Genomic DNA, 25,103 nt, shown 5'->3' with positions numbered 1-25,103 from the left:
ATCAAAAATAGAAACCACAGAGTACTCGAAAAAAATACAAAAATCACAAAGAACTAAAAACGCTGGGTGAGGAGACCCAGGATCCTGACAGGTTATCATATTTGATTCAAACTGTTTATTGTCATGTGTACAGAAGAAATAGCATTTCTCTGTGCAATGAAATTCCTCCTTTGCTGTCCATATACAAATGCCAAGTTAGGTAAGGTTGAAAGCAGAGGTTCACAGAAACGTAAAGCAGAAGATGAAGTATTGCCAAATATGTTTCCAAACCAACTTCATTCTAAGCCAAAGCCTAAAAATATGACGAAACATATTTTGCTGAGGTAGGTCTCCGCGACAGAATTAGTTTGCCCTGCGTCGGAAGCATGTGCTGGGCTCTTCAAATCACAGACAAACAGTATCCCACATTCTTGATTTTTAGTTCACAAACACTTGTTGTAATGACTAACTACATTTTTGAGATGTTAGCTCTTTATACAGTAAAGTTACAGTGGGATACAAATAATATCAGTCTGATCCTGCCACGATTTGTTCCCCCTGTCCGAATCACGGACAAACAGTAAAGCATAGTTTTTTATGTTTTTCAACTCATTTTGCACAGAGAGGCATTTTTTTGAAAAATGCATTAATAGCAATGTTGAATATTATTACACAGGAAAAAACACTACACATAAAATAATTACACTATGACGCCTCTGTCTTTCTAAATGGAGGGACAGTTACTGTGTGTGTATATGTAAGCATGTAAAAACTGCACATAGTCAGATTAACAGTAACAGCAAAAAGTTTGGGAACCACTGGGTTAAAGGAACAAGATAAATAGGGATAAAAATAAGACAAGATATTGAGATAAATAAAAATAAAAATAAGAATAAAAAATAATGAAAGATAAATGAATAAGTACAAAAATAAGTAAGTGAAGACAAGTGAGGTATGCAGATGTTGAGGTAGATGATGTACAAAGAAGCTTAATGTGTAAAATTAACTTAGTGTGCAAAGTGTCCTGATGTGCAAATTGCAGTTGAGGTAGGTCAGCTGTTCAGTCTGATACTAGTGGGGAAGAAGGAGATGTTGTCATGCGGCGGCTGTGTGAAGGCAAGAGAGGACCCAAATGCACGGCTCAAGACACGCGGGGATAAACTCAAAAGGCAGGTCTTTATTAATAGGAACATAAGAAGTCATACAAAACTATACTGGGAGAAATTAAAGCTGAGGCGCTGGGAAGACACGGGGGAACGCACACTACCTAGAGGGACGACACAACACGGAACAAAGGGATACTCTGACATAAATACACAGAAGGTAATGAGGGAAGTGGGAACACACGGGGAACACAGTTGAGGACAATTACTCATGACCGAGCGGGGAGGACACGGAACTGAAAATACTGACACCAAGATGTGGACCTTAAACACAACACAGTACACAGAGAAAGAGGCAGAGAGAGAGAGAGGCAGAGAACAAGGATGAATACACGAGAGGACGAGGAGAACACAGAACACAAAGGACGGGAACACAGTACCAGAACAAACACCACAATAAAAGTATGGACACAAGGGGAATCCAAATACCAAACCAAACAATCCAATGAACATAAGGAACAAAATACAAAACCACAGGAAAACTAAGAACACTGGGTCAAAATGACCCAGGACCATGACAGATGTTGAGTTGGGACATTCTGGACTTCACACTTCTAAACCTTCGTCTCGAGGACAGAAGTGTGAGTGTGTGTGAGCAGGCTGAGTGTACAGTTTGTGGATGAGTTTGTGAGGGATGACTGTTTTGAAAGCAGAGATGTAGTCAACCAAAAGTACCTTGATGTAGGAGTCATTATTTTCCAGGTGGAAGAGGGAATAGTGAAGGGCATTAGCGATGGCATCTGATGTGGACCTGTTGGGCCGGTAGGCATACTGCAGGGGATCCAGAGTGTTTGGAATATTTCTCCTAATGTAGGCCAGCGCCAATCTCAAAGTTGGTGTAAAACACATTGAGGTCATCCGGCAGACCACCTGGAGAGCTGATGATGTCGGTGGTGGCCCTATACTCTGTGATGTGCTGCAGGCATTGCCACATCTGCCTGGGGTCAGCAGAAGAATAGAAGCCATCCAACTTCTCTCTGTACTGCCTCTTTGCTGCTGTAATGGCTTTCCTCAGTCCATACTCAGGCCATGGAGAAGATCATAAAACAGCACATCGTAAGAGCAACTGACCCCCTGATGGACCCACTCCAGTTTGCTTACCATGCATGCAGAGGTGTTGATGATGCCAAAATCTTCATCTTGGACTCCATCCACAAACATCTGGAGCTCCCTGACTCCTCCGCCAGACTTCTGTTTGCTGATTTCTCATCAGTGTTCAACACTCTGCAGCCTCATATCCTGACCACTAAACTTTCCACCCGATTTTACCTGGATGATCAGCTAATCCTGTGGATATTGGACTTTTTGACCAACAGGACTCAGAAAGTTCGGGTCAACAAGTCTCTTTCTGGTTTCCATTCCACCTCCACTGGCTCCCCCCCAGGGCTGTGTGTTCTCCCCCCTGCTCTTCATCCTTTACACCGATGACTGCAGATCCATGCAGCCCAACTGTCACCAGGTTAAATATGCTGACGACACAGTTCTGCTGTCACCGCTGTCAGGCCCCTTACAACACCATGGGCCCGCTCTGCAGGAGTTTGTAGAGTGGTGTAACAGCTCCAAACTTGAATTGAATGTGAGTAAAACCAAAGAGATGGTGACCTTCTCCAGTAGACAGAGGGATCTGGCTGCTTCAGTCACCACCACCATCAACAGGAAGCCAGTGGAGGTAGTTGAGGAGTACAAATACCTGGGAACCATCTTTGACAACCTCCTGAAATTCTCTGCCAACACAGAGGAGATTCTCAGGGGGTGCCACCAACTGCTATACCTCCTTAGGAAACTCAACTCCTTTGGAGTCAGCACATCCATCTTTTTACTATGCCTTCCTGGAAAGCATCATGACTTTCTCCATCACCTGCTGGTTCACTCCCTCAGCCTTCAGAACAGGAAGAGACTGCAGCACACTGCATCAGTGTGCTCTAAAATCATTGGACTGCCTGTCAGAACTCTGGCACAGGTTTTCAGCCAACAGGCCCTTAGACAGGCAGCCAAAATCATCAACGACCCCTCTCACATTTCAATGGCTCCCCTTAGGGTGACGCCTCTACTGCATTTCCTGCAGGACTGAGAGGAGGATAGCCACCAAAGCCACTCTGGTTTTTAACTCCAGCTTGTAAGAACGTTTCCCATACCAGAAACATAAACTACCCTCTTCTTATACTACTGACACTTTATTTGCAGTTATTTATTCACCTTTAGTCACTTTAATTTTAAAACTGTGTAATTTTAAAACTGTATATACTGTATATTCTGTGCATTTATTATTATCTTCAATGTTCAATATTGTTTGTTAATTGCCCCTTGGGGATAAATAAAGTCTTCTGATTCTGATTCTGATACTTCGCGACTTTGTACTCCGTCTCATTGCCTAATCTGAGTGCAAGAGAGCGAGTACGCAGCATGGGTCGTACCTGACTGTTGATGTAGGGCTTCTGCTTGGGGAACCTTCTGATTTGTGTGGTGGGCACAATATTGTCAACACAGGTGCTGATGTACCCAGTCACATACTCAGCATAGTCCTGTATGTTGACAGAGCAGTTCTCCATGGTGGCTGCAGTTTGAAACACATCCCAGTCTGTTCGAGCAAAATAGTCCTGTAGGATGGGCTCAGTCTCTGGGGTCCAGAGTTTAACAGGTTTGATGACAGGGTTTGATTGTTTCAGCTTCTGTCTGTAAGCCGGGTACATGAACAGAGAGATGTGGTAAGACTGTCCAAAGTGGGGATGTGGTGCCGCCCTGTATGAACCGTGTATGTTGCTGTAAATGTGATCCAAGGTGTTCTTGTCACGGGTATGAATGGCCATGTGTTGGTGATATTTTGGGAGTACAGTCCGCAAATTGCACTTATTGAAGTCACCAGCAACAATAAAAGCAGCATCTAAATGTCTCTAATGCACTGATGACTTCATGACGCTGGGTTCAGTCTGACTTCAGTCAGCTCGCGGCAGGATGTAAACAATGGCCAAAAATACAGCTGAGAACTCCTGTGGTCTGGTCTCCTATGTGTACAGAGTGAGTCTGCAGCTGGACGGCGCATTCCAGGACTTTATCTGAGAGCCAGGTCTTGGTGAAAATAAGAGCGCAGCATTCTCTTATCTCCCTCTGTGTTGTGATCCTGGCTCGTATTTCGTCGAGTTTGTTTTCCAGGGATCGCACGTTGGTCAATAAGAGGCTGGGTAGCGGTGGTTGGCTAGCCCGAGCTTTTAGTCTTGCCTTGTTTGCGTCGCCATCTCCGAAGCACTCTCCTGGGGTAGGGTGGCTCACTTGGACTCGGTGCTTTGTGGCCTTTCTGGGAGTGGTGGCGTTTGCGGTGGCTGCCGGGGAGAACGATGGCTGAAAACTCCAGTGGTAAAGCTGAAAGCTCAGGTGGTAAGAAAATAGTAGAATCCAGATGATTGTGTGAGTTGCCGATGTCTAGTAGTGCCTGTCTCATGTATGTTAACAGTGCACAACACTTGTCCAGTGCAAAAAGAACAGAAAACACAAAAAACAAAAGAAAGTCGACATTCGAGAGTGGAGCGAGCAAACATGTCTGCCTCGAGGGTGCCATTGTCTTCGGTAAGGTAATATGGATTTTTAATAGAATTTTTACAGGTTGACATTATGTGGTCTGAACATTTGAATGAATCATTAGTGGAGGTTTGCATGCACATCAGCACAACCTTGCAATTTACCCAAATGTTTTTTCAGTGTGTGGAAAGAAAATCAACCTGATTCATGACCTGAAAAACAAACAATGAAAAAATTACAATGTAAGTTTACCACTGATGTAATTTACTTTGGTAAAACTCAATATAAACACAAAATGTGACTTATCTTGGTGCTTTGAACACATATCTTAATAGATATGAATAGAAGATAGAATGCCTTTATTGTCGCTATGCAGTTGTACAATGAGATACAGAGCACAGTTCTGCAGCACTATACACATATTGGCAGTATTAAATGGTAAAAAATGGTAAATGGCCTGTATTTGTATAGTGCAGAGGAAAAATATATAAAATGTACAAATATACAAGCCAGTTTTAAAAAGTAATATGTAATAAATAGCATTATGTAATTTCACATAGAATTAGGTATTGCACAGTAGTGATTCATAGAGGAAATGGGGAAAAACTGTGTGTGTGTGTGTGTGTGTGTGTGTGTGTGTGTGTGTGTGTGTGTGTGTGTGTGTGTACCATGATGTAGTAAGTTAGCAGGCTCTCAATGGATGAGTGGTAGAAGGTCAGCAGCAGGTTGGAGTTCAGCTTGTACCTTCTGAGGACCCTCAGGAAGGGCAGCTGCTGTTGGGCTTTCATAAACAACATGATGAACCACCTAGATAATTATTTCATAAGAAATCATGGAAGTTGTAAGGAGTTGTAAGCTCTAAGGTTAGCACAGTTTATTTGGGACGGTCACGAGAAAGCCTCACAGTGTCATCAAGGGTGTGTCACAAGTTAACTTTAAACTTTCCACTTATTTGCATTATATTATAAAAGCAACCTCAAAGAGAAAAGAACACACAGTGACGAGCAGCTGTGTGTGTTTGGTAACTCAAGAAGTGTGGCAAGTTCTTGTCTTATATTATCTGTCTGTCTGTCTCTCTCTCTATATATATTTAGAGAGAGAGAGAGAGAGGGGAAACATTTTTGATGTACTGTCCTTTCTAATCACTTTTTAACCAATGTCATTCTAACAAAATGCTCTATATTTATTATAGCTTTCAGTGTATTCATTATGCTGAATCAGATATGACACAATCTTTTTTTTTCCTCCACAGTTAATCAGAGTGAACATGGATGTGTTTCTAGTCCTTCTCCTGCTTTCAGGTAAGATTCCAGCAGTTTGGTAATTTCTCATTCAGCATATAATAATTCACTGTTTTTTTCAAATATAAATTGTTTCTACCTTGAATTTTTTAAAAGAGAGGTAATAACTGACCAAATATGGAGCAAGTTTTATTAATTCATATTTGAGGGCGAGCTGTTGTTCCAGCATTATGACTTTACTCCAACAAAAATGCATATATAATTAAATTAAATAAAAGTAACAAATTAACAAAATTAATCTGGAATCTGGGTGACTATCAGTTTAGAAATTTTCAGATTCACTGACATAGGCACAAATGAAAAGTGGTTTCTGTCCACATATTAATAAGTTGAACCATCACTGATCTACTGAGCAAATCTTATTTAAGGAATTCTTTTACTGCAGAAAGTAAAATTCTATAGAACTCCAAGTATACAAGCATTCTGAATAAATAAACAGTATTTCTTAGTAAAATCTCAAATAAAAATCCATTTCCTTCTTCAGCTTTCTGTGTCCCCACTGCTTCCTTTCCAAACATCTATTACTTTGTGAATGAGAATATGACCTGGGATGAGGCCAATGCTTACTGCATCAAGGAGTACCTTGGACTTGCACAAATTACTTATCCAGAGAACAACACTGCTCTGGTGAACACTCCAGCCGGGGTATACACCGGCAAAGCCTGGATCGGACTTCATATAGAAGACGTAGGTTGGGCCTGGCTGGATGGACGACCACCCACATATTATAGTTGGAGCCCTGGCCAGCCACGCAACACTGGCCGTGGATATTGTGTGTCCACAAATGACAGAGGATGGTATAGTGTAAAATGTACAGAAATGCTTGGCTTCATTTGTTTTGACGGTAGGTATAAAGAGATCATTTGTTGTAAGGTTTTACTCCTGTAGATTAAATTGACCCTTGGTACTAATTTAGCAGAATGAGGCTCAAAACATGAAATAAATAATAAACATAAAAATACAACTTTTAAATATTCTAGTTTGAGACTGGAATAAGTCTCCCAGTGAAGCTCAAACCTGAACTACTCAGTATAAATATTAAGAAAATATAAAGACTATATATATGCAGTACTGACATATGATTTATATGGTGTATTTAAATCACAGCTTTTTTCTGCATAGCCTATTTTTCAAAACATAAATGAAATCATTAATATATGTATAATGTTACTAATGGAATCTATAACTTCTGTTTCTTTAACAGGCAGTGATTACATTGTTAATAATATATATGTGACTTGGAATGAGGCCAAAATCAGCTGCAAAAACAAAAATTCAACTCTGGCACAAATCCTTGATGTGGAAACATTTGATAAAGTCAGAAGAGTTGTGGATAAAGAAAAAGAAATTTGGATTGGCCTTAGTTTTTCTCCAGTCTGGTTTTGGTCAGAAACTCAACAAATCAGCACATTCATGAACTGGAAAACAGGACAACCTAACAATGAGTTTCATTGCGCTGCTATATTGGTGGGAGATGGAACTTGGACCACCGAACCATGCATTAAACAATATCCTTTCTTCTGCTATGCAGGTATGAATGACATTTCCCTAGTTTTAACACTCAAGTGAATTTCCAGAGATGGTATGACCAGAAAATATTTCTTGCACACTAATCAAGATATAATGAAGACAATATACTTTGTTTAATTCTAGAAATATTTTTGCCTGTTTGCTTGTTTTCTGCCCCTGATAAATGGCAAAGATGGTCATGTGACATTCTCTATCTGCTGAAGGCTGAGTCTAAGGCTTTAACTAGTTTGATTTTTTTCTTTAGCAGTTAAAGTACAACTATTTTTAAAAAATGTAAACAACAAAGTCATCAGCAGCACAAAAATACAAATAACGAAGTGCACCTGCAGCATTTGCTTTTCTTTTTTTTTTTTTTAATTTAAAAGTGTATTAAATCAATGCTAGTTGCAAAAATAACTTCAATCCATTAATAAATCTACAGTATTAGCAAGTCTAAACATTACCTAGATATCTTAAGCTTTATATTTCCAAAAAAAATGTAGTCACTTTATCCGCATGCAGCGCAAAGACAAGTAGAAAATTTGACAAATTTATATAAAAAAAGAACAATAAAAGCTATGATATTCGTTTAGGTCAAAGAGGTGCACTTAATAGCATCTCTCCAAACATGGCATCTTAATGTTGTGACTGTGTTCTGTATATTTTAACAGGGTTTTGGTTAATGTTTAAGACATTCTATTTGAATCTAATAATATACTTATATATTATTAATAACTTCCTCTAAGCCAAGTACTTGTCAAATTCCATATGATTTATTTGGAAATGTTTTGTTTTTGTGTAGTTTACAAATCAAAGAAAACAGTGGTGAGCATGAATATCCAAACTGATGTCGACCTGGAAAATCCAGATAACCAGGCTGCCCTGATGCAACAGGTATAGTGTTTGTTAACAAGTTAGCCTCACTTGATTAATATTACCAATAAGAGAGCTTTCTCCATTCTCTCAGCCAGTGTTGTGTCCAATGTTCCCTCTAATTTTTCATGTGTCTGAGCGAACACACAAACTGCCTGAGCGGTCCCTTGGACCACTGTGAGCAACAGCAGAAGTGTGCAGTGTGATCACGCCAGCATTGAATCCATCCAAGTTAAATGGTTTATTAAAATAATCAAATCTCAACATTTACATTTATGTTAAACTACTTTTAATTAACTGCTTTAGCCCACTTACAATGAAAATTTAAAATAATCTTTTCATGACCTGTGTACACTCTTGGAAGTAAAAATAACTTGAACTCCAATTTTGAAAAGACAACTTTTTTTTAAGTAAAGCTCTGACTTGTATTATGAGTATGAGTCTGTGGTTTGGGAGAGAGTCCTGTAACTCTGTCTGCAAAATACAGTATATAATGACCGATGTTGGGCAATTAATTATATAGTTACTTCTTCAAAAAAGTTACTGAGTTGTGCAAAGTTTTTTTGCAGCTGTTTACCTAAAAATGCTGCCAAGGCATTTTTTAAATAAACATGTAAAACTATTTACAGAACAATCATGTGTTCTGCATCAAATGTGATGCCACACAAATTCTTTGTGCCACTCCAAAAAATAATTTCTGTCCACTATGAGATAAATGAGAACAACAGCCTGATACCTGCAGGCCTGACAGCAGGAGATGTATCACTCCTGTAACACCTGTAACATTCAGTAGTCGCCTCATTGTTCTGACACACACAACAAAACTATTGACTACACTACACACTAACTACACAAGATTTGCGCTAAATTTCGCAAATCTCTCACATCTCAAAACACCACCATTACTCCTAAAACTTCCCCCTCCCTAAACAACTAAATGTCATGTTTTGATTGGTCGACATGGTACATTATGTCACTGTAATCCAGGAGTGATAAAAAGGTGGTAGCGCTAAGCCTTTTTTGTTGCAGTGAAAGAGAAGCACAACCCATTTTGGAAAAAGAACCCCAACTTCACCTTAAGTTTCTTTAACAGGTGTGGCCTAGGGGAAAGATTATCATCAATCACAATACCTAATGTGAGGTCAAAGTTTCAATAGAAATGCCTTGAGAAAATACAAGAAACAGAAAAACTGCAGGCCCCCTTATTTCTATTAAGAACAACATGGCCTTTTTTGCATTTAAAACCATTCGGAGCCCACACAGCTGTGAGTGTATACATTAATTAGAGCTAGCTGTAACTGTTTGAAAACCACGACCATGGTACAAGCACAGCAATAAATAATTGTATCATCTGCACTAAAATGGACAGATGCATTTAGATTTTGTACTAAGCCATCGAAATAAATGAATAGTGTAGGTCCAAGACAGAATCCTGCAGCACTCAGTAAGTGAGATTAAAAAAAATGAGAGAGAGAAATGTTAGGTCTGAAAGGCCTATTTCCAATAGTGGATGCTAAAGTGATGCCATACAGAGTAAGCGTCTGGTAGATTCTATATTACTAAGATTTTTAGGTAAAAGTTTTATCTGAATTTAGAAGCGGGAAATCATCCACACCTTTATATCTTTAAGACATTTCACTAATTGGGCAAAGTCTGGTTTATGGCTAGATCAAGCTGTGTAGCAATGACACTGGAAATTGGAGTCTATCAGATAGACAATTACCCTCCTAGGACCTGGCGTCCACATATGTGGACATCACATTTTGGGATGTCTGACCCAAAATAATAAATTCTGCTCTACAAGGGCCTGATATCCACTTAAGAGGACATCATACTGCCACTGTTCTATCGGAACTTTAAACATATGTCCTCATATGTGGATCTAATTTTTCTCAGAAACAAAAAACATTTAAAAAAACAAAATCTGGGAATTCTTTTTTTTTTTACTTTAAGCCCAAATATCAAAGAGAAATTAAAAATGCATGTCATGGAAGAGTTTGGGTGTTAAGAGGTTAAATAAGACAAACTCATGTCTTTTGATGTGAGAATTTGTTTGTTTCAAGTCTTCCTCAGGTTGTAGTTAAAATAATATTATTTTTGTAGGGAAAAAAATGTTTACTCATTTTATTGTGCTTATTTTACTAAGATTCAGCTAGGACCCTTTCTAACTGTCAATGATAGTTAAAAAATTGCATAGCATGGGGAATTTCTCCACTTCTGAAATCACGTGTTTCAGAGGTGACTTACAGTAAGGGTATCTAACATAATTCATCCTCTTTCTTCATATTTAGCTGCAAGCAACACTCGCTAAGCAGGGTGTGACTGACTTCAAAGTGACATGGACAAAACAGCCTGTGCAGAAGAGCAGGAAGAAACTTGATGGTACGCACACACACACACACACACACACACACACACACACACACACACACAGAATGAGTTTTCTCTGAATATTTAAGTGGTTTTATCTCATTTCAGATGCTTGTTTGAACGTGTGAGATTGACTTCCAGAGGACTGTGCTACAACACTGTTCTTTCAAAGGATTACTTTAAATTGTACACTCTTTAAATTTATTATTAGTTAATTATATTAGTCTAGGTATAAAACGGCATGTTTTGTGTGCATTAAGTCTGAATTGTAAACATTCAACTTTTCTCCTATTTCAGTTTTGTATTTAAAGGTAGTATATTTGACACCACTTGTGCGACATTGAAGCAATACATTAGGGATCCATTTTATTCAAATAATGCTGTTTTGTTAAACCTGCTGGTGTATCTCAGTTTCTTGCAAAGTACCCATTAGGAGACAAGTCTGATGAGTCTTTTAATTGGATTACTGAGACTTAGTTACAGTGGCTTGCAAAAGTGTTCGGCCCCCTTGAACTTTCCCACATTTTGTCACATTACAGCCACAAACATGAATCAATTTTATTGGAATTCCACGTGAAAGACCAACACAAAGTGGTGCACACGTGAGAAGTGGAACGAAAATCATACATGATTCCAAACATTTTTTACAAATAAATAACTGCAAAGTGGGGTGTGTGTAATTCTTCAGCCCTCTTTGGTCTGAGTGCAGTCAGTTGCTCATAGACGTTGCCTGATGAGTGCTAATGACTAAATAGAGTGCACCTGTGTGTAATCTAATGTCAGTACAAATACACCTGCTCTGTGATGGCCTCAGAGGTTGTCTAAGAGAATATTGGGAGCAACAACACCACGAAGTCCAAAGAACACACCAGACAGGTCAGGGATAAAGTTATTGAGAAATTTAAAGCACGTTTAGGCTACAAAAAGATTTCCTAAGCCTTGAACATCCCACGGAGCACTATTCAAGGCTTGAACAGTGCTCTGAATGATCGCTTGAAGTTCAAGCGAAATGGAGGGAGTATGGCACAACTGTAAACCTACCAATACAAGGCTGTCCACCTAAACTCACAGGCCGAACAAGGAGAGCGCTGATCAGAAATGCAGCCAAGAGGCCCATGCTGACTCTGGACGAGCTGCAGAGATCTACAGCTCAGGTGGGGGAATCTGTCCATAGTTCAACTATTAGTCGTACACTGCACAAAGTTGGCCTTTATGGAAGAGTGGCAAGAAGAAAGCCGTTGTTAACAGAAAACCATAGGAAGTCCCGTTTGCAGTTTGCCACAAGCCATGTGGGGGACACAGCAAACATGTGGAAGAAGGTGCTCTGGTCAGATGAGACCAAAATGGAACTTTTAGGCCAAAATGCAAAATGTTAAGTGTGGCGGAAAACTAACACTGCACATCACTCTGAACACACCATCCCCACTGTCAAATATGGTGGTGGCAGCATCATGCTCTGGGGGGGCTTCTCTTCAGCAGGGACAGGGAAGCTGGTCAGAGTTGATGGGAAGATGGATGGAGCCAAATACAGGACAATCTTGGAAGAAAACCTCTTGGAGTCTGCAAAAGACTTGAGACTGGGGCGGAGGTTCACCTTCCAGCAGGACAACGACATAAAGCCAGGGCAACAATGGAATGGTTTCAAACAAAACATATCCATGTGTTAGAATGGCCCAGTCAAAGTCCAGATCGAAATCCAATCGAGAATCTGTGGCAAGATCTGAAAACTGCTGTTCACAAACGCTGTCCATCTAATCTGACTGAGCTGGAGCTGTTTTGCAAAGAAGGATGGGCAAGAATTTCAGTCTGTAGATGTGCAAAGCTGGTAGAGACGTACCTTAAAAGATTGGCAGCTGTAATCGCAGCAAAAGGTGGTTCTACAAAGTATTGACTCAGGGGGCTGAATAATTATGAACACCCCACTTTGCAGTTATTTGTAAAAAATGTTTGGAATCATGTATGATTTTCGTTCCACTTCTCACGTGTGCACCACTTTGTGTTGGTCCTTCACGTGGAATTCCAATAAAATTGATTCATGTTTGTTGCTGTAATGTGACAAAATGTGGAAACGTTCAAGGGGGCCGAATACTTTTGCAAGCCACTGTATTCAGCTTTGTAGGGAATTCTGATCTACACAATTAGGAATGTGTTTGACACTAAGAAGGAACATTTCAAGGATTTGTTTTGTGAGTGTCCTCTAACATTTGCCACTATGAATCTATTTATTTTCTCTTTCATTTAGTAAGCACTATTTTTCCCTCTTAAATACTATAACCTGTTTTATGAAAGGATTATCAAATTAAGTTGTATTGTTTATTTATTTCCTTATTTATTTTAGGAGATCTGAAAATAAATTCTCCTGTATGTGTGTATTATAAGCTTAGTCCCTCACCCAAGACAAGTAAAGTCACTCTGTAACAATACCAATTTTTAGTTGTTGTTAAAACTAAATACATAGTACAGAATAAACACAACATTATAAAAATCCATTCTTGGGTCTGGTCACTGAACTGGGAGTTCAGATAAGGAGGGTGGAGTGCTCACTCCAGGTCAGCTCACTCAATAAAATTACAGATTTTTAGTAGTTGTAATTTATTCCTTTGCATTTGTCAAAACTAAAGACAGATACAGCCTATTCATAAAGGAATGTAATTCGTTTTTGAGCCATGCAATCCAAACTAGACTCATATAGTTATATAGGTGAACGTAAACATTAATTCCCAGGTGAGGTCACTAGACTTCAGGAAGAGAAAAAAAGAACTACTTGCTTGACTTATGAAATAAAAACAAAGGATGTTTCCACATTTACCTCATTGCTGTTATTCAATTCTTTACAGTTCAAACTCTCATTTTTATTGTAATAATAAATAAATAAACAATTCTTTTTAAAACTTTCTTTTACTGCCGTATAAATAAATGGTCTGTAAAGCGCTTTACTAGTCCCTAACAACCCCGAAGTGCTTTACACATTCAGTCATTCACACACTGGTGATGCAGCTACATTGTAGCCACAGCCACCCTGGGGCGCACTGACATAGGTCAGGCTGCCAGATACTGGCACCACCGGGCCCTCTGACCACCACCAGTAGGCAACAGGTGAAGTGTCTTACCCAAGTACACCACAACTGAGACTGTCCAAGCCGGGGCTCGAACCAGCAACCTTCCAATAATAAGGCGACCTCTCAACTCTTGGGCCACAATCGCTCAAGAGTTGAATGACATACACAAATAAATGCAATCAGACTGCAAGCTTATATGTAGTTTCCAGGATATTTAAAACTAGAATGAGAGACAAAGCCCTCATTTTAAAGTTCTTTTATTGGTTTTTAAATGTCTTAATGGTCTTGGGCCTTCTTATCTCTCAGATCTGCTTTTATCATATGAACCCTTGCGGACCCTGAGGTCCTCTGGTACTGGCCTTTTGAGAGGCAGCTTTTCAATGATATGGTCCTCGCCTGTGGAACAGCCTGCCGGAGGACCTCAGGGCCGCAGAGAACGTACATGTTTTTAAGAACAGGCTCAAGACCCACCTTTTTAATTTAACTTTTATTTAACGTTTATTGATTTTATTCTTATTCATTTTTTAATCTTCTTACTCTATTTATATTTATATTGTATCCCGTTCTCATTTATTTTATCGTTTTACCCTGTATATATCCTATTGTGTCATATCTCCAGTGTTTCCTCAGAGGGCGCTCTCTGCACCGGGGCTTTGATCGACCGTGGCTGCTGGGGCACAGGGGGTCCTCTCAGCCCGGCTGGGAGGCTTCTTTGCCTCCCTCCTGCTGTGTGGCCAGCCTGGAGGCTGCGGTCTGTGACCGGCTCCTGGTGCAGACGGCTCCCCTGTTATAGTGTTTCCTCACTTGGCTCATGCGTACCGAGCCCAATTTAACTCTTTAAGTGTGTGTGTGTGTGTGGGGGGGGGATATGCGTGTATTCACATCGTTTATGTTAATGAGAGTGTGGGGAGTGAGTTGGAAGGTGGGGTGCGGTGGGCTGCTTTTAACCATGTAAAGCACTTTGTGCTACATTTTTTTTGTATGAAAAGTGCTTTATAAATAAAGATTGATTGATTGATTGATTGATTGATTGGTCAGGACCCTCTTCTGGAACAGCTCCAAATTTGAATTTGGGAGATTTTATTAATTGTGTTTTGTCATCAGACTTTCATCATTTACATGCAATACCTTCAAAAGGTATCCTTTTTCGCGCTGAAGGTCCTAACATCATGAGACAATTTCTCTTCCCTTACTGCCCTCCACAAACAGATGTCCCCAGAAGTTCAACAACCTGTAAACTGAGGTCTGTGTAGATTGTACAAAGAATATAGCACAAACATGGAAATACAAAGGAAATACATGGAAATACATTTTTAAAATAAAATTTCAAGGGTTTGTTAAAAAACAAACCTTTTTGGAAATACTTTTGTGTCTTTATGCATCATAGCATTTTATCATTCATCATATGTAGCAAGTTCAAATTACAGATTTGAATATTTGCACTATAACAAAGTCCAATTTTTGTTGCTTATCAACATTCACATTTTGGACAGAGAGGACAGATGGTTTGAAAGAGGAGTGAAAGAAGCCATCTATGTCCACTGTGAGCGACCATCTTTGAACAGAGGTGGGGGTTTACAACACCAACTCTCTGCCATCTATAATCCAGTTTTGAGATCCCTTCCCAGACGCCTTAACGCCCACTCACATCCTGGGCCATCTGATCTCAGGAATTCGCATGATAAGGTGGGGCCAGGTTTCACAATGAACCCACCCGAAACTCTGGCTGATTGGGGCCCACACCCAGTTTCACACCTTGGCTCAGGCGATTAGAGGATCATCAGGGGGTCCTTTTGTCCCTCTGTGGGGGGTCACTCCCACTAGGTTTATATCTGGGACTCTCCACCATTTGACCTTAGAACTGAAGAAGCTTCTCGGATGAGAGGTGAAACGTCTTCAAGTAACTTAAAGAAGTCCAGACGCTTTTCTTTGCAAGCTCCTTTGACTACGATGACCTGGATGACTGAGAACATTCACAGACATGTTGCTTATCAAGTTTTTCTCCTTCCCCCCCCCCAAATTCTACTTCCTCTCAGTACTGCAGTGTCATTTTTATCATTTTCAAACCATTTTATTTTGGAAAATCTAATTGTACAAGCTAGCCAGGCTAACTCAACTAAACAGTATGTGAGGACTCAGGGCTGTGTGTCGGACAGGGTCGTCTGCAGTACGGGGGCCCCACAGGGAACGGTTCTGGCTCCGTTCCTCTTCACCATCTACACTGCAGACTTCTCCCACAATTCCACCCAGTGCTTCCTGCAGAAGTTCTCTGATGACTCTGCAATAGTCGGCCTCATCACTGATGGGGATGACAAGGAGTACAGAGGTCTGACCCAAGACTTTGTGGACTGGTGCCAGCTGAACTACCTCCAGATCAACGCCAGTAAAACCAAGGAACTGGTGGTAGACTTCCGCAGGCACAAGCATTCTCCACTGCAACCACTGAACATCCAAGGTATGGACATTGAGACTGTGGACAGCTACAGGTACCTTGGTGTTCATCTGAACAATAGACTGGACTGGACTCATAACTCAGACGCCCTCTACAGGAAAGGGCAGAGCAGGCTGTACCTGCTGCGGAGACTCAGGTCATTTGGAGTGGAGGGCCCACTCCTGAAGACCTTTTATGACTCTGTTGTGGCTTCTGCTATCTTTTATGGTGTGGTCTGCTGGGGCGGCAGCATCTCTGCTGGGGACAGGAAGAGACTGAACAGGGTGATCCGAAGGGCCAGCTCTGTTCTAGGATGCCCTCTGGACCCAGTGGAGGTGGTGAGTGACAGGAGAATGGTGGCTAAGCTGTCATCCCTGTTGGACAACATCTCCCACCCCATGCAGCAGACTGTGACAGCACTGAGCAGCTCCTTCAGTGGGAGACTGCGGCACCCACGGTGTGGGACGGAGAGATTTCGCAGGTTTTTCCTCCCCACTGCTGTCAGACTCCATAATAAAGACTTTAACTGATCAAGCACACACATCCATACATATGCAATAATACTAAGTGCAATAATCCTTTCTGTCATCGTTGTATTCTTACTCAGTTGTATATAGCATTTGTATTTGTATTCTATTTTTATCTTATTGTATATTTATTTTTTTTTATTCTGCTGTATATAGTATGTTATTACACCACATGCACTGCCAAAGCTTGCTCTGCTTTTAACGATGTGAGGGACCTACCTCAATGGTGTCCAGATGACCAATACAGAATAATGTTTAAAGCCAGATGTTATAGATCTTTCAGGGGTGAGAGTAAGGAGTTTCTGGATCCGGAGAAGGGAATGTTACACGTGAAAAAGACCGACTTATCGACTGAAACTGTCGGATGAAAGTGCACTACTGGTTGACTCTTGTTTATAGCCAGTCCCAGATGATGTGGAGCGTTGCAGGACGGAAGATTTGGTGGACAGTGCAATTACATTGCAAATCTTGTTAAGGCTGGACAAATAACCGATTACACTACTTAAGATGTTTATTAAAGAACAAGTTAGTGGCCCAGTCAATTCCACTCCTCTTCTGTTGGCTGATCTAATCTGCGCGAAGTCTTCATGCCGCACCAAACCTAGTTCATGCTCTTGTACTGCACTTTCCACTTCAGCGTCCTGCTGTATCTTTCATTGGCCACTCAAGGCAACAATTCCCCTTGTACTCTTCTCACTTCTAACTCTGTTGCCACCACTGAAGGCTCTGAGCTTCTGGTTGACAAGCTTTTTGATGTCCTTTGCTTGGCTAGCACACAACCTATAGAAGACAAAACTAGGAGTCTTATTTCTCAATAGGGACGCAAGTAAAACAGAGAAAATGCTGGACAAGCAGAGTTGTCTAAACAGTGAACATCAATTCCCTTGTGACCAAAGAAGCAAAACACCCATGTTTCCGCCCGGTTTCGGACCGGGGACCTTTCGCGTGTGAGGCGAATGTGATAACCACTACACTACGGAAACGGTGAGTGATGGCTTGCTTGGCTTTGGAATGTGTCTCAATCAGTAATCTGGCCAATCTGACAAATCTGATGGCAGGTTACTATCATGCCCTTGAACAGAAGGAACCATGGAGAAGAGACAGACGCTCGCTAGCAAGGAATCTGAACTATAGTCTCGATGTTAGGCTCACTTAAAAACTTTTGACATTTAGGAGTTCTCTGAAGCAAGCGCAGCTCGACATATGCTGCCCTAAGAAGCCCAGAACTGTTATCTAAAGAGGCCATGCGGTTGATGACGTTGTGCATTGGCTGAAAATAGGCCCAAGTCCTGGGCAGGCCAGCTAGAGACACTCATTTCCAAGAGCTTAGTCTGTGCCTGCATCTTCAGTAAATATGGTGACTGGAGACATGTTGGTTTGTGTGAAATTTCCTGAAATTTGGGCTATAGACAACTTTTTACAACATGAGCATCCAAAGGTTACAAGCGTCAGAGCCCTGTACAAGATTTGAGTACTTTCACTCCTCTTTGTGCCAAACAGCAGTACAACCCCATAAGATAAAGCAATGACTGCAGGTAGACACTTTTGTATCGGGAAACAAAGAAGCATGTTTCCGCCTGGTTTCGGACCAGGGACCTTTCGCGTGTTAGGCGAACGTGATAACCACTACACTACGGAAACGGAGCGTGCATGCCCTCTCGTCATTAGAGGGGCAATTCGATGCCTTCTTAAATTTGAGGACTTTTATGACAGATCATGTAGGACTAGTGAGAAGCGGGGAACTCCCATTTGTGTCATTTTTCAAGCATTCCCCCATTTATGGTTATATTGACAATCCAAATTGTGATCTCGAGATAGCATCTCTTCAAATGGGAGCTGATCTTCTTGTTGACAAGCTCTTTGATGTTCTTTGTCAGGCTAGCACACAACCTACAGAAGACAAACACACGAGACTTATTTGTTAATAGGGACGCAAGTAAAGCAGAGAAAACGCTGGACAAGCAGAGCTCTCTTGGACAAGCTTCTCTTCTCATGGGAGCTCTTGCCTAGAAGACATTTTTGACTTATGAGTGCACAGGTGGAATTGATGTTTTTTCAAACCCATTATAGGACTAGATTGTTAGATCGACTAGGATGTGGTGGAGAAATTCCACAGGGTCTTTTTGAATGATTGTCTCTGTGCAAAAAAAATGCACGTAGCGTGCGATTAATGGGTGTGTGGTCATTCCAGGTAAAAGGCAGAGCAGAGAAGGAGACTGCTCACTCCCCGTCGGGGAATCGAACCCCGGTCTTCCGCGTGACAGGCGGAGATACTGTCCACTATACTAACGAGGACCTGCAAGCCTCTGTCGGCGTCATGTCAAGGTGGGATTCGCAGCAGGTATGACACGCAAACTCTCGTCGGCCATGTAAAAAACCCCATCACTTTACCAGGAACTACAGTTTTATGGGTGTTTGACAGAGAACTTTTTTCTGCTTTCACCAGGGTTCCATGGTGAAATGGTTAGCACTCTGGCCTTTGAATCCAGTGATCTGAGTTCAAGTCTCAGTGGAGCCTCATTTGGCTTTCTAGCCCTTTGCTCCGCATTAGCACAAGCTAGCATGAGAGTTTAATGACTTAAAGAACAAGTTAGTGGCCCAGTCAATTCCACTACTCTTCTGTTGGCTGATCCCATCTGCGCATGGTCTTCATGCCGCACCAAACCTCGCTCATTCTCTTGTACTGCACTTTCCACTTCAGCGTCCTGCTGTATCTTTCATTGGCCACCGTCACTCAAGACAACAATTCCCCTTGTACTCTTCTCACTTCTAACTCTGTTGCCACCACTGAAGGCTCTGAGCTTCAAGTTGACAAGCTTTTTGATGTCCTTTGCTTGGCTAGCACACAACCTATAGAAGACAAAACTAGGAGTCTTATTTCTCAATAGGGACGCAAGTAAAACAGAGAAAATGCTGGACAAGCAGAGTTGTCTAAACAGTGAACATCAATTCCCTTGTGACCAAAGAAGCAAAACACCCATGTTTCCGCCCGGTTTCGGACCGGGGACCTTTCGCGTGTGAGGCAAATGTGATAACCAGTACACTACGGAAACGGTGAGTGATGGCTTGCTTGGCTTTGGAATGTGTCTCAATCAGTAATCTGGCCAATCTGACAAATCTGATGGCAGGTTACTATCATGCCCTTGAACAGAAGGAACCATGGAGAAGAGACAGACGCTCGCTAGCAAGGAATCTGAACTATAGTCTCGATGTTAGGCTCACTTAAAAACTTTTGACATTTAGGAGTTCTCTGAAGCAAGCGCAGCTCGACATATGCTGCCCTAAGAAGCCCAGAACTGTTATCTAAAGAGGCCATGCGGTTGATGACGTTGTGCATTGGCTGAAAATAGGCCCAAGTCCTGGGCAGGCCAGCTAGAGACACTCATTTCCAAGAGCTTAGTCTGTGCCTGCATCTTCAGTAAATATGGTGACTGGAGACATGTTGGTTTGTGTGAAATTTCCTGAAATTTGGGCTATAGACAACTTTTTACAACATGAGCATCCAAAGGTTACAAGCGTCAGAGCCCTGTACAAGATTTGAGTACTTTCACTCCTCTTTGTGCCAAACAGCAGTACAACCCCATAAGATAAAGCAATGCCTGCAGGCAGACACTTTTGTATGGGGAAACAAAGAAGCATGTTTCCGCCTGGTTTCGGACCAGGGACCTTTCGCGTGTTAGGCGAACGTGATAACCACTACACTACGGAAACTGAGCGTGCATGCCCTCTCGTCATTAGAGGGGCAATTCGATGCCTTCTTAAATTTGAGGACTTTTATGACAGATCATGTAGGACTAGTGAGAAGCGGGGAACTCCCATTTGTGTCATTTTTCAAGCATTCCCCCATTTATGGTTATATTGACAATCCAAATTGTGATCTCGAGATAGCATCTCTTCAAATGGGAGCTGATCTTCTTGTTGACAAGCTCTTTGATGTTCTTTGTCAGGCTAGCACACAACCTACAGAAGACAAACACACGAGACTTATTTGTTAATAGGGACGCAAGTAAAGCAGAGAAAACGCTGGACAAGCAGAGTTCTCTTGGACAAGCTTCTCTTCTCATGGGAGCTCTTGCCTAGAAGACATTTTTGACTTATGAGTGCACAGGTGGAATTGATGTTTTTTCAAACCCATTATAGGACTAGATTGTTAGATCGACTAGGATGTGGTGGAGAAATTCCACAGGGTCTTTTTGAATGATGGACTCTGTGCAAAAAAAATGCACGTAGCGTGCGATTAACGGGTGTGTGGTCATTCCAGGTAAAAGGAAGAGCAGAGAAGGAGACTGCTCACTCCCCGTTGGGGAATCGAACCCCAGTCTTCCGCGTGACAGGCGGAGATACTGTCCACTATACTAACGAGGACCTGCAAGCCTCTGTCGGAGTCATGTCAAGGTGGGATTCGCAGCAGGTATGACACGCAAACTCTCGTCGGCCATGTAAAAAACCCCATCACTTTACCAGGAACTACAGTTTTATGGGTGTTTGACAGAGAACTTTTTTCTGCTTTCAGCAGGGTTCCATGGTGTAACGGTTAGCACTCTGGACTTTGAATCCAGTGATCTGAGTTCAAGTCTCAGTGGATCCTCATTTGGCTTTCTAGCCCTTTGCTCCGCATTAGCACAAGCTAGCATGAGAGTTTAATGACTTAAAGAACAAGTTAGTGGCCCAGTCAATTCCACTCCTCTTCTGTTTGCTGATCCCATCTGCGCGTGGTCTTCATACCGCACCAAACCTCGCTCATGCTCTTGTACTGCACTTTCCACTTCAGCGTCCTGCTGTATCTTTCATTGGCCACCGTGACTCAAGGCAACAATTCCCCTTGTACTCTTCTCACTTCTAACTCTGTTGCCACCACTGAAGGCTCTGAGCTTCTGGTTGACAAGCTTTTTGATGTCCTTTGCTTGGCTAGCACACAACCTATAGAAGACAAAACTAGGAGTCTTATTTCTCAATAGGGACGCAAGTAAAACAGAGAAAATGCTGGACAAGCAGAGTTGTCTAAACAGTGAACATCAATTCCCTTGTGACCAAAGAAGCAAAACACCCATGTTTCCGCCCGGTTTCGGACCGGGGACCGTTCGCGTGTGAGGCGAATGTGATAACCACTACACTACGGAAACTGTGAGTGATGGCTTGCTTGGCTTTGGAATGTGTCTCAATCAGTAATCTGGCCAATCTGACAAATCTGATGGCAGGTTACTATCATGCCCTTGAACAGAAGGAACCATGGAGAAGAGACAGACGCTCGCTAGCAAGGAATCTGAACTATAGTCTCGATGTTAGGCTCACTTAAAAACTTTTGACATTTAGGAGTTCTCTGAAGCAAGCGCAGCTCGACATATGCTGCCCTAAGAAGCCCAGAACTGTTATCTAAAGAGGCCATGCGGTTGATGACGTTGTGCATTGGCTGAAAATAGGCCCAAGTCCTGGGCAGGCCAGCTAGAGACACTCATTTCCAAGAGCTTAGTCTGTGCCTGCATCTTCAGTAAATATGGTGACTGGAGACATGTTGGTTTGTGTGAAATTTCCTGAAATTTGGGCTATAGACAACTTTTTACAACATGAGCATCCAAAGGTTACAAGCGTCAGAGCCCTGTACAAGATTTGAGTACTTTCACTCCTCTTTGTGCCAAACAGCAGTACAACCCCATAAGATAAAGCAATGCCTGCAGGCAGACACTTTTGTATCGGGAAACAAAGACACATGTTTCCGCCTGGCTTCGGACCAGGGACCTTTCGTGTGTTAGGCGAACGTGATAACCACTACACTACGGAAACGGAGCGTGCATGCCCTCTCGTCATTAGAGGGGCAATTCGATGCCTTCTTAAATTTGAGGACTTTTATGACAGATCATGTAGGACTAGTGAGAAGCGGGGAACTCCCATTTGTGTCATTTTTCAAGCATTCCCCCATTTATGGTTATATTGACAATCCAAATTGTGATCTCGAGATAGCATCTCTTCAAATGGGAGCTGATCTTCTTGTTGACAAGCTCTTTGATGTTCTTTGTCAGGCTAGCACACAACCTACAGAAGACAAACACACGAGACTTATTTGTTAATAGGGACGCAAGTAAAGCAGAGAAAACGCTGGACAAGCAGAGCTCTCTTGGACAAGCTTCTCTTCTCATGGGAGCTCTTGCCTAGAAGACATTTTTGACTTATGAGTGCACAGGTGGAATTGATGTTTTTTCAAACCCATTATAGGACTAGATTGTTAGATCGACTAGGATCTGGTGGAGAAATTCCACAGGGTCTTTTTGAATGATGGACTCTGTGCAAAAAAAATGCACGTAGCGTGCGATTAACGGGTGTGTGGTCATTCCAGGTAAAAGGAAGAGCAGAGAAGGAGACTGCTCACTCCCCGTCGGGGAATCGAACCCCGGTCTTCCGCGTGACAGGCGGAGATACTGTCCACTATACTAACGAGGACCTGCAAGCCTCTGTCGGCGTCATGTCAAGGTGGGATTCGCAGCAGGTATGACACGCAAACTCTCGTCGGCCATGTAAAAAACCCCATCACTTTACCAGGAACTACAGTTTTATGGGTGTTTGACAGAGAACTTTTTTCTGCTTTCACCAGGGTTCCATGGTGTAACGGTTAGCACTCTGGACTTTGAATCCAGTGATCTGAGTTCAAGTCTCAGTGGAGCCTCATTTGGCTTTCTAGCCCTTTGCTCCGCATTAGCACAAGCTAGCATGAGAGTTTAATGACTTAAAGAACAAGTTAGTGGCCCAGTCAATTCCACTCCTCTTCTGTTGGCTGATCCCATCTGCGCGTGGTCTTCATGCCGCACCAAACCTCGCTCTTGCTCTTGTACTGCACTTTCCACTTCAGCGTCCTGCTGTATCTTTCATTGGCCACCGTGACTCAAGGCAACAATTCCCCTTGTACTCTTCTCACTTCTAACTCTGTTGCCACCACTGAAGGCTCTGAGCTTCTGGTTGACAAGCTTTTTGATGTCCTTTGCTTGGCTAGCACACAACCTATAGAAGACAAAACTAGGAGTCTTATTTCTCAATAGGGACGCAAGTAAAACAGAGAAAATGCTGGACAAGCAGAGTTGTCTAAACAGTGAACATCAATTCCCTTGTGACCAAAGAAGCAAAACACCCATGTTTCCGCCCGGTTTCGGACCGGGGACCTTTCGCGTGTGAGGCAAATGTGATAACCACTACACTACGGAAACTGTGAGTGATGGCTCGCTTGGCTTTGGAATGTGTCTCAATCAGTAATCTGGCCAATCTGACAAATCTGATGGCAGGTTACTATCATGCCCTTGAACAGAAGGAACCATGGAGAAGAGACAGACGCTCGCTAGCAAGGAATCTGAACTATAGTCTCGATGTTAGGCTCACTTAAAAACTTTTGACATTTAGGAGTTCTCTGAAGCAAGCGCAGCTCGACATATGCTGCCCTAAGAAGCCCAGAACTGTTATCTAAAGAGGCCATGCGGTTGATGACGTTGTGCATTGGCTGAAAATAGGCCCAAGTCCTGGGCAGGCCAGCTAGAGACACTCATTTCCAAGAGCTTAGTCTGTGCCTGCATCTTCAGTAAATATGGTGACTGGAGACATGTTGGTTTGTGTGAAATTTCCTGAAATTTGGGCTATAGACAACTTTTTACAACATGAGCATCCAAAGGTTACAAGCGTCAGAGCCCTGTACAAGATTTGAGTACTTTCACTCCTCTTTGTGCCAAACAGCAGTACAACCCCATAAGATAAAGCAATGCCTGCAGGCAGACACTTTTGTATGGGGAAACAAAGAAGCATGTTTCCGCCTGGTTTCGGACCAGGGACCTTTCGCGTGTTAGGCGAACGTGATAACCACTACACTACGGAAACGGAGCGTGCATGCCCTCTCGTCATTAGAGGGGCAATTCGATGCCTTCTTAAATTTGAGGACTTTTATGACAGATCATGTAGGACTAGTGAGAAGCGGGGAACTCCCATTTGTGTCATTTTTCAAGCATTCCCCCATTTATGGTTATATTGACAATCCAAATTGTGATCTCGAGATAGCATCTCTTCAAATGGGAGCTGATCTTCTTGTTGACAAGCTCTTTGATGTTCTTTGTCAGGCTAGCACACAACCTACAGAAGACAAACACACGAGACTTATTTGTTAATAGGGACGCAAGTAAAGCAGAGAAAACGCTGGACAAGCAGAGTTCTCTTGGACAAGCTTCTCTTCTCATGGGAGCTCTTGCCTAGAAGACATTTTTGACTTATGAGTGCACAGGTGGAATTGATGTTTTTTCAAACCCATTATAGGACTAGATTGTTAGATCGACTAGGATGTGGTGGAGAAATTCCACAGGGTCTTTTTGAATGATGGACTCTGTGCAAAAAAAATGCACGTAGCGTGCGAT

General features: G+C 42.1%; 1 protein-coding gene and 12 non-coding genes across 13 annotated transcripts in view; 3 read left to right on the top strand and 10 right to left on the bottom strand.

Moving 5' to 3' along the window:
- The window catches only part of LOC146564734 (calpain-7-like), a 43,585-nt gene extending 30,875 nt beyond the window's left edge, over positions 1 to 12,710 (top strand). Inside the window, exons 11-16 of the mRNA XM_085292581.1 lie at positions 5,908 to 5,956; positions 6,441 to 6,800; positions 7,161 to 7,487; positions 8,268 to 8,359; positions 10,630 to 10,720; positions 10,817 to 12,710. Coding sequence (XP_085148707.1) covers positions 5,908 to 5,956; positions 6,441 to 6,800; positions 7,161 to 7,487; positions 8,268 to 8,359; positions 10,630 to 10,720; positions 10,817 to 10,836 — 939 coding nt within the window. The 3' untranslated portion in view covers positions 10,837 to 12,710. The remainder of the gene's footprint in view (positions 1 to 5,907; positions 5,957 to 6,440; positions 6,801 to 7,160; positions 7,488 to 8,267; positions 8,360 to 10,629; positions 10,721 to 10,816) is intronic.
- A 4,925-nt stretch (positions 12,711 to 17,635) lies between these two features.
- Positions 17,636 to 17,708, bottom strand: trnav-cac (transfer RNA valine (anticodon CAC)). Its single transcript has one exon. It is a non-coding gene; the product is annotated as a tRNA-Val (tRNA).
- Positions 17,709 to 18,293: 585 nt separating this feature from the next.
- Positions 18,294 to 18,366, bottom strand: trnav-aac (transfer RNA valine (anticodon AAC)). The gene has a single exon. It is a non-coding gene; the product is annotated as a tRNA-Val (tRNA).
- A 582-nt stretch (positions 18,367 to 18,948) lies between these two features.
- Positions 18,949 to 19,020, bottom strand: trnad-guc (transfer RNA aspartic acid (anticodon GUC)). Its single transcript has one exon. It is a non-coding gene; the product is annotated as a tRNA-Asp (tRNA).
- Positions 19,021 to 19,705: 685 nt separating this feature from the next.
- Positions 19,706 to 19,778, bottom strand: trnav-cac (transfer RNA valine (anticodon CAC)). The gene has a single exon. It is a non-coding gene; the product is annotated as a tRNA-Val (tRNA).
- A 585-nt stretch (positions 19,779 to 20,363) lies between these two features.
- On the bottom strand, positions 20,364 to 20,436 carry trnav-aac (transfer RNA valine (anticodon AAC)). The gene has a single exon. It is a non-coding gene; the product is annotated as a tRNA-Val (tRNA).
- An 805-nt stretch (positions 20,437 to 21,241) lies between these two features.
- Positions 21,242 to 21,313, top strand: trnaq-uug (transfer RNA glutamine (anticodon UUG)). The gene has a single exon. It is a non-coding gene; the product is annotated as a tRNA-Gln (tRNA).
- Positions 21,314 to 21,775: 462 nt separating this feature from the next.
- trnav-cac (transfer RNA valine (anticodon CAC)) lies at positions 21,776 to 21,848 on the bottom strand. The gene has a single exon. It is a non-coding gene; the product is annotated as a tRNA-Val (tRNA).
- Positions 21,849 to 22,433: 585 nt separating this feature from the next.
- Positions 22,434 to 22,506, bottom strand: trnav-aac (transfer RNA valine (anticodon AAC)). The gene has a single exon. It is a non-coding gene; the product is annotated as a tRNA-Val (tRNA).
- A 582-nt stretch (positions 22,507 to 23,088) lies between these two features.
- trnad-guc (transfer RNA aspartic acid (anticodon GUC)) lies at positions 23,089 to 23,160 on the bottom strand. The gene has a single exon. It is a non-coding gene; the product is annotated as a tRNA-Asp (tRNA).
- A 151-nt stretch (positions 23,161 to 23,311) lies between these two features.
- trnaq-uug (transfer RNA glutamine (anticodon UUG)) lies at positions 23,312 to 23,383 on the top strand. The gene has a single exon. It is a non-coding gene; the product is annotated as a tRNA-Gln (tRNA).
- Positions 23,384 to 23,845: 462 nt separating this feature from the next.
- Positions 23,846 to 23,918, bottom strand: trnav-cac (transfer RNA valine (anticodon CAC)). The gene has a single exon. It is a non-coding gene; the product is annotated as a tRNA-Val (tRNA).
- Positions 23,919 to 24,503: 585 nt separating this feature from the next.
- Positions 24,504 to 24,576, bottom strand: trnav-aac (transfer RNA valine (anticodon AAC)). The gene has a single exon. It is a non-coding gene; the product is annotated as a tRNA-Val (tRNA).
- Between the last annotated feature and the right edge of the window lie 527 nt (positions 24,577 to 25,103).

This window comes from Mchenga conophoros, linkage group LG11 (assembly GCF_057382185.1).
Source record: "Mchenga conophoros isolate Kocher_MC1m ecotype Shallow Benthic linkage group LG11, M_conophoros_male_GT1.1, whole genome shotgun sequence".
NCBI lineage: Eukaryota > Metazoa > Chordata > Actinopteri > Cichliformes > Cichlidae > Mchenga > Mchenga conophoros.
The sequence above is the reverse complement of the archived record's forward strand: the minus strand, read 5'-3'. Positions and strand labels throughout refer to the sequence as shown.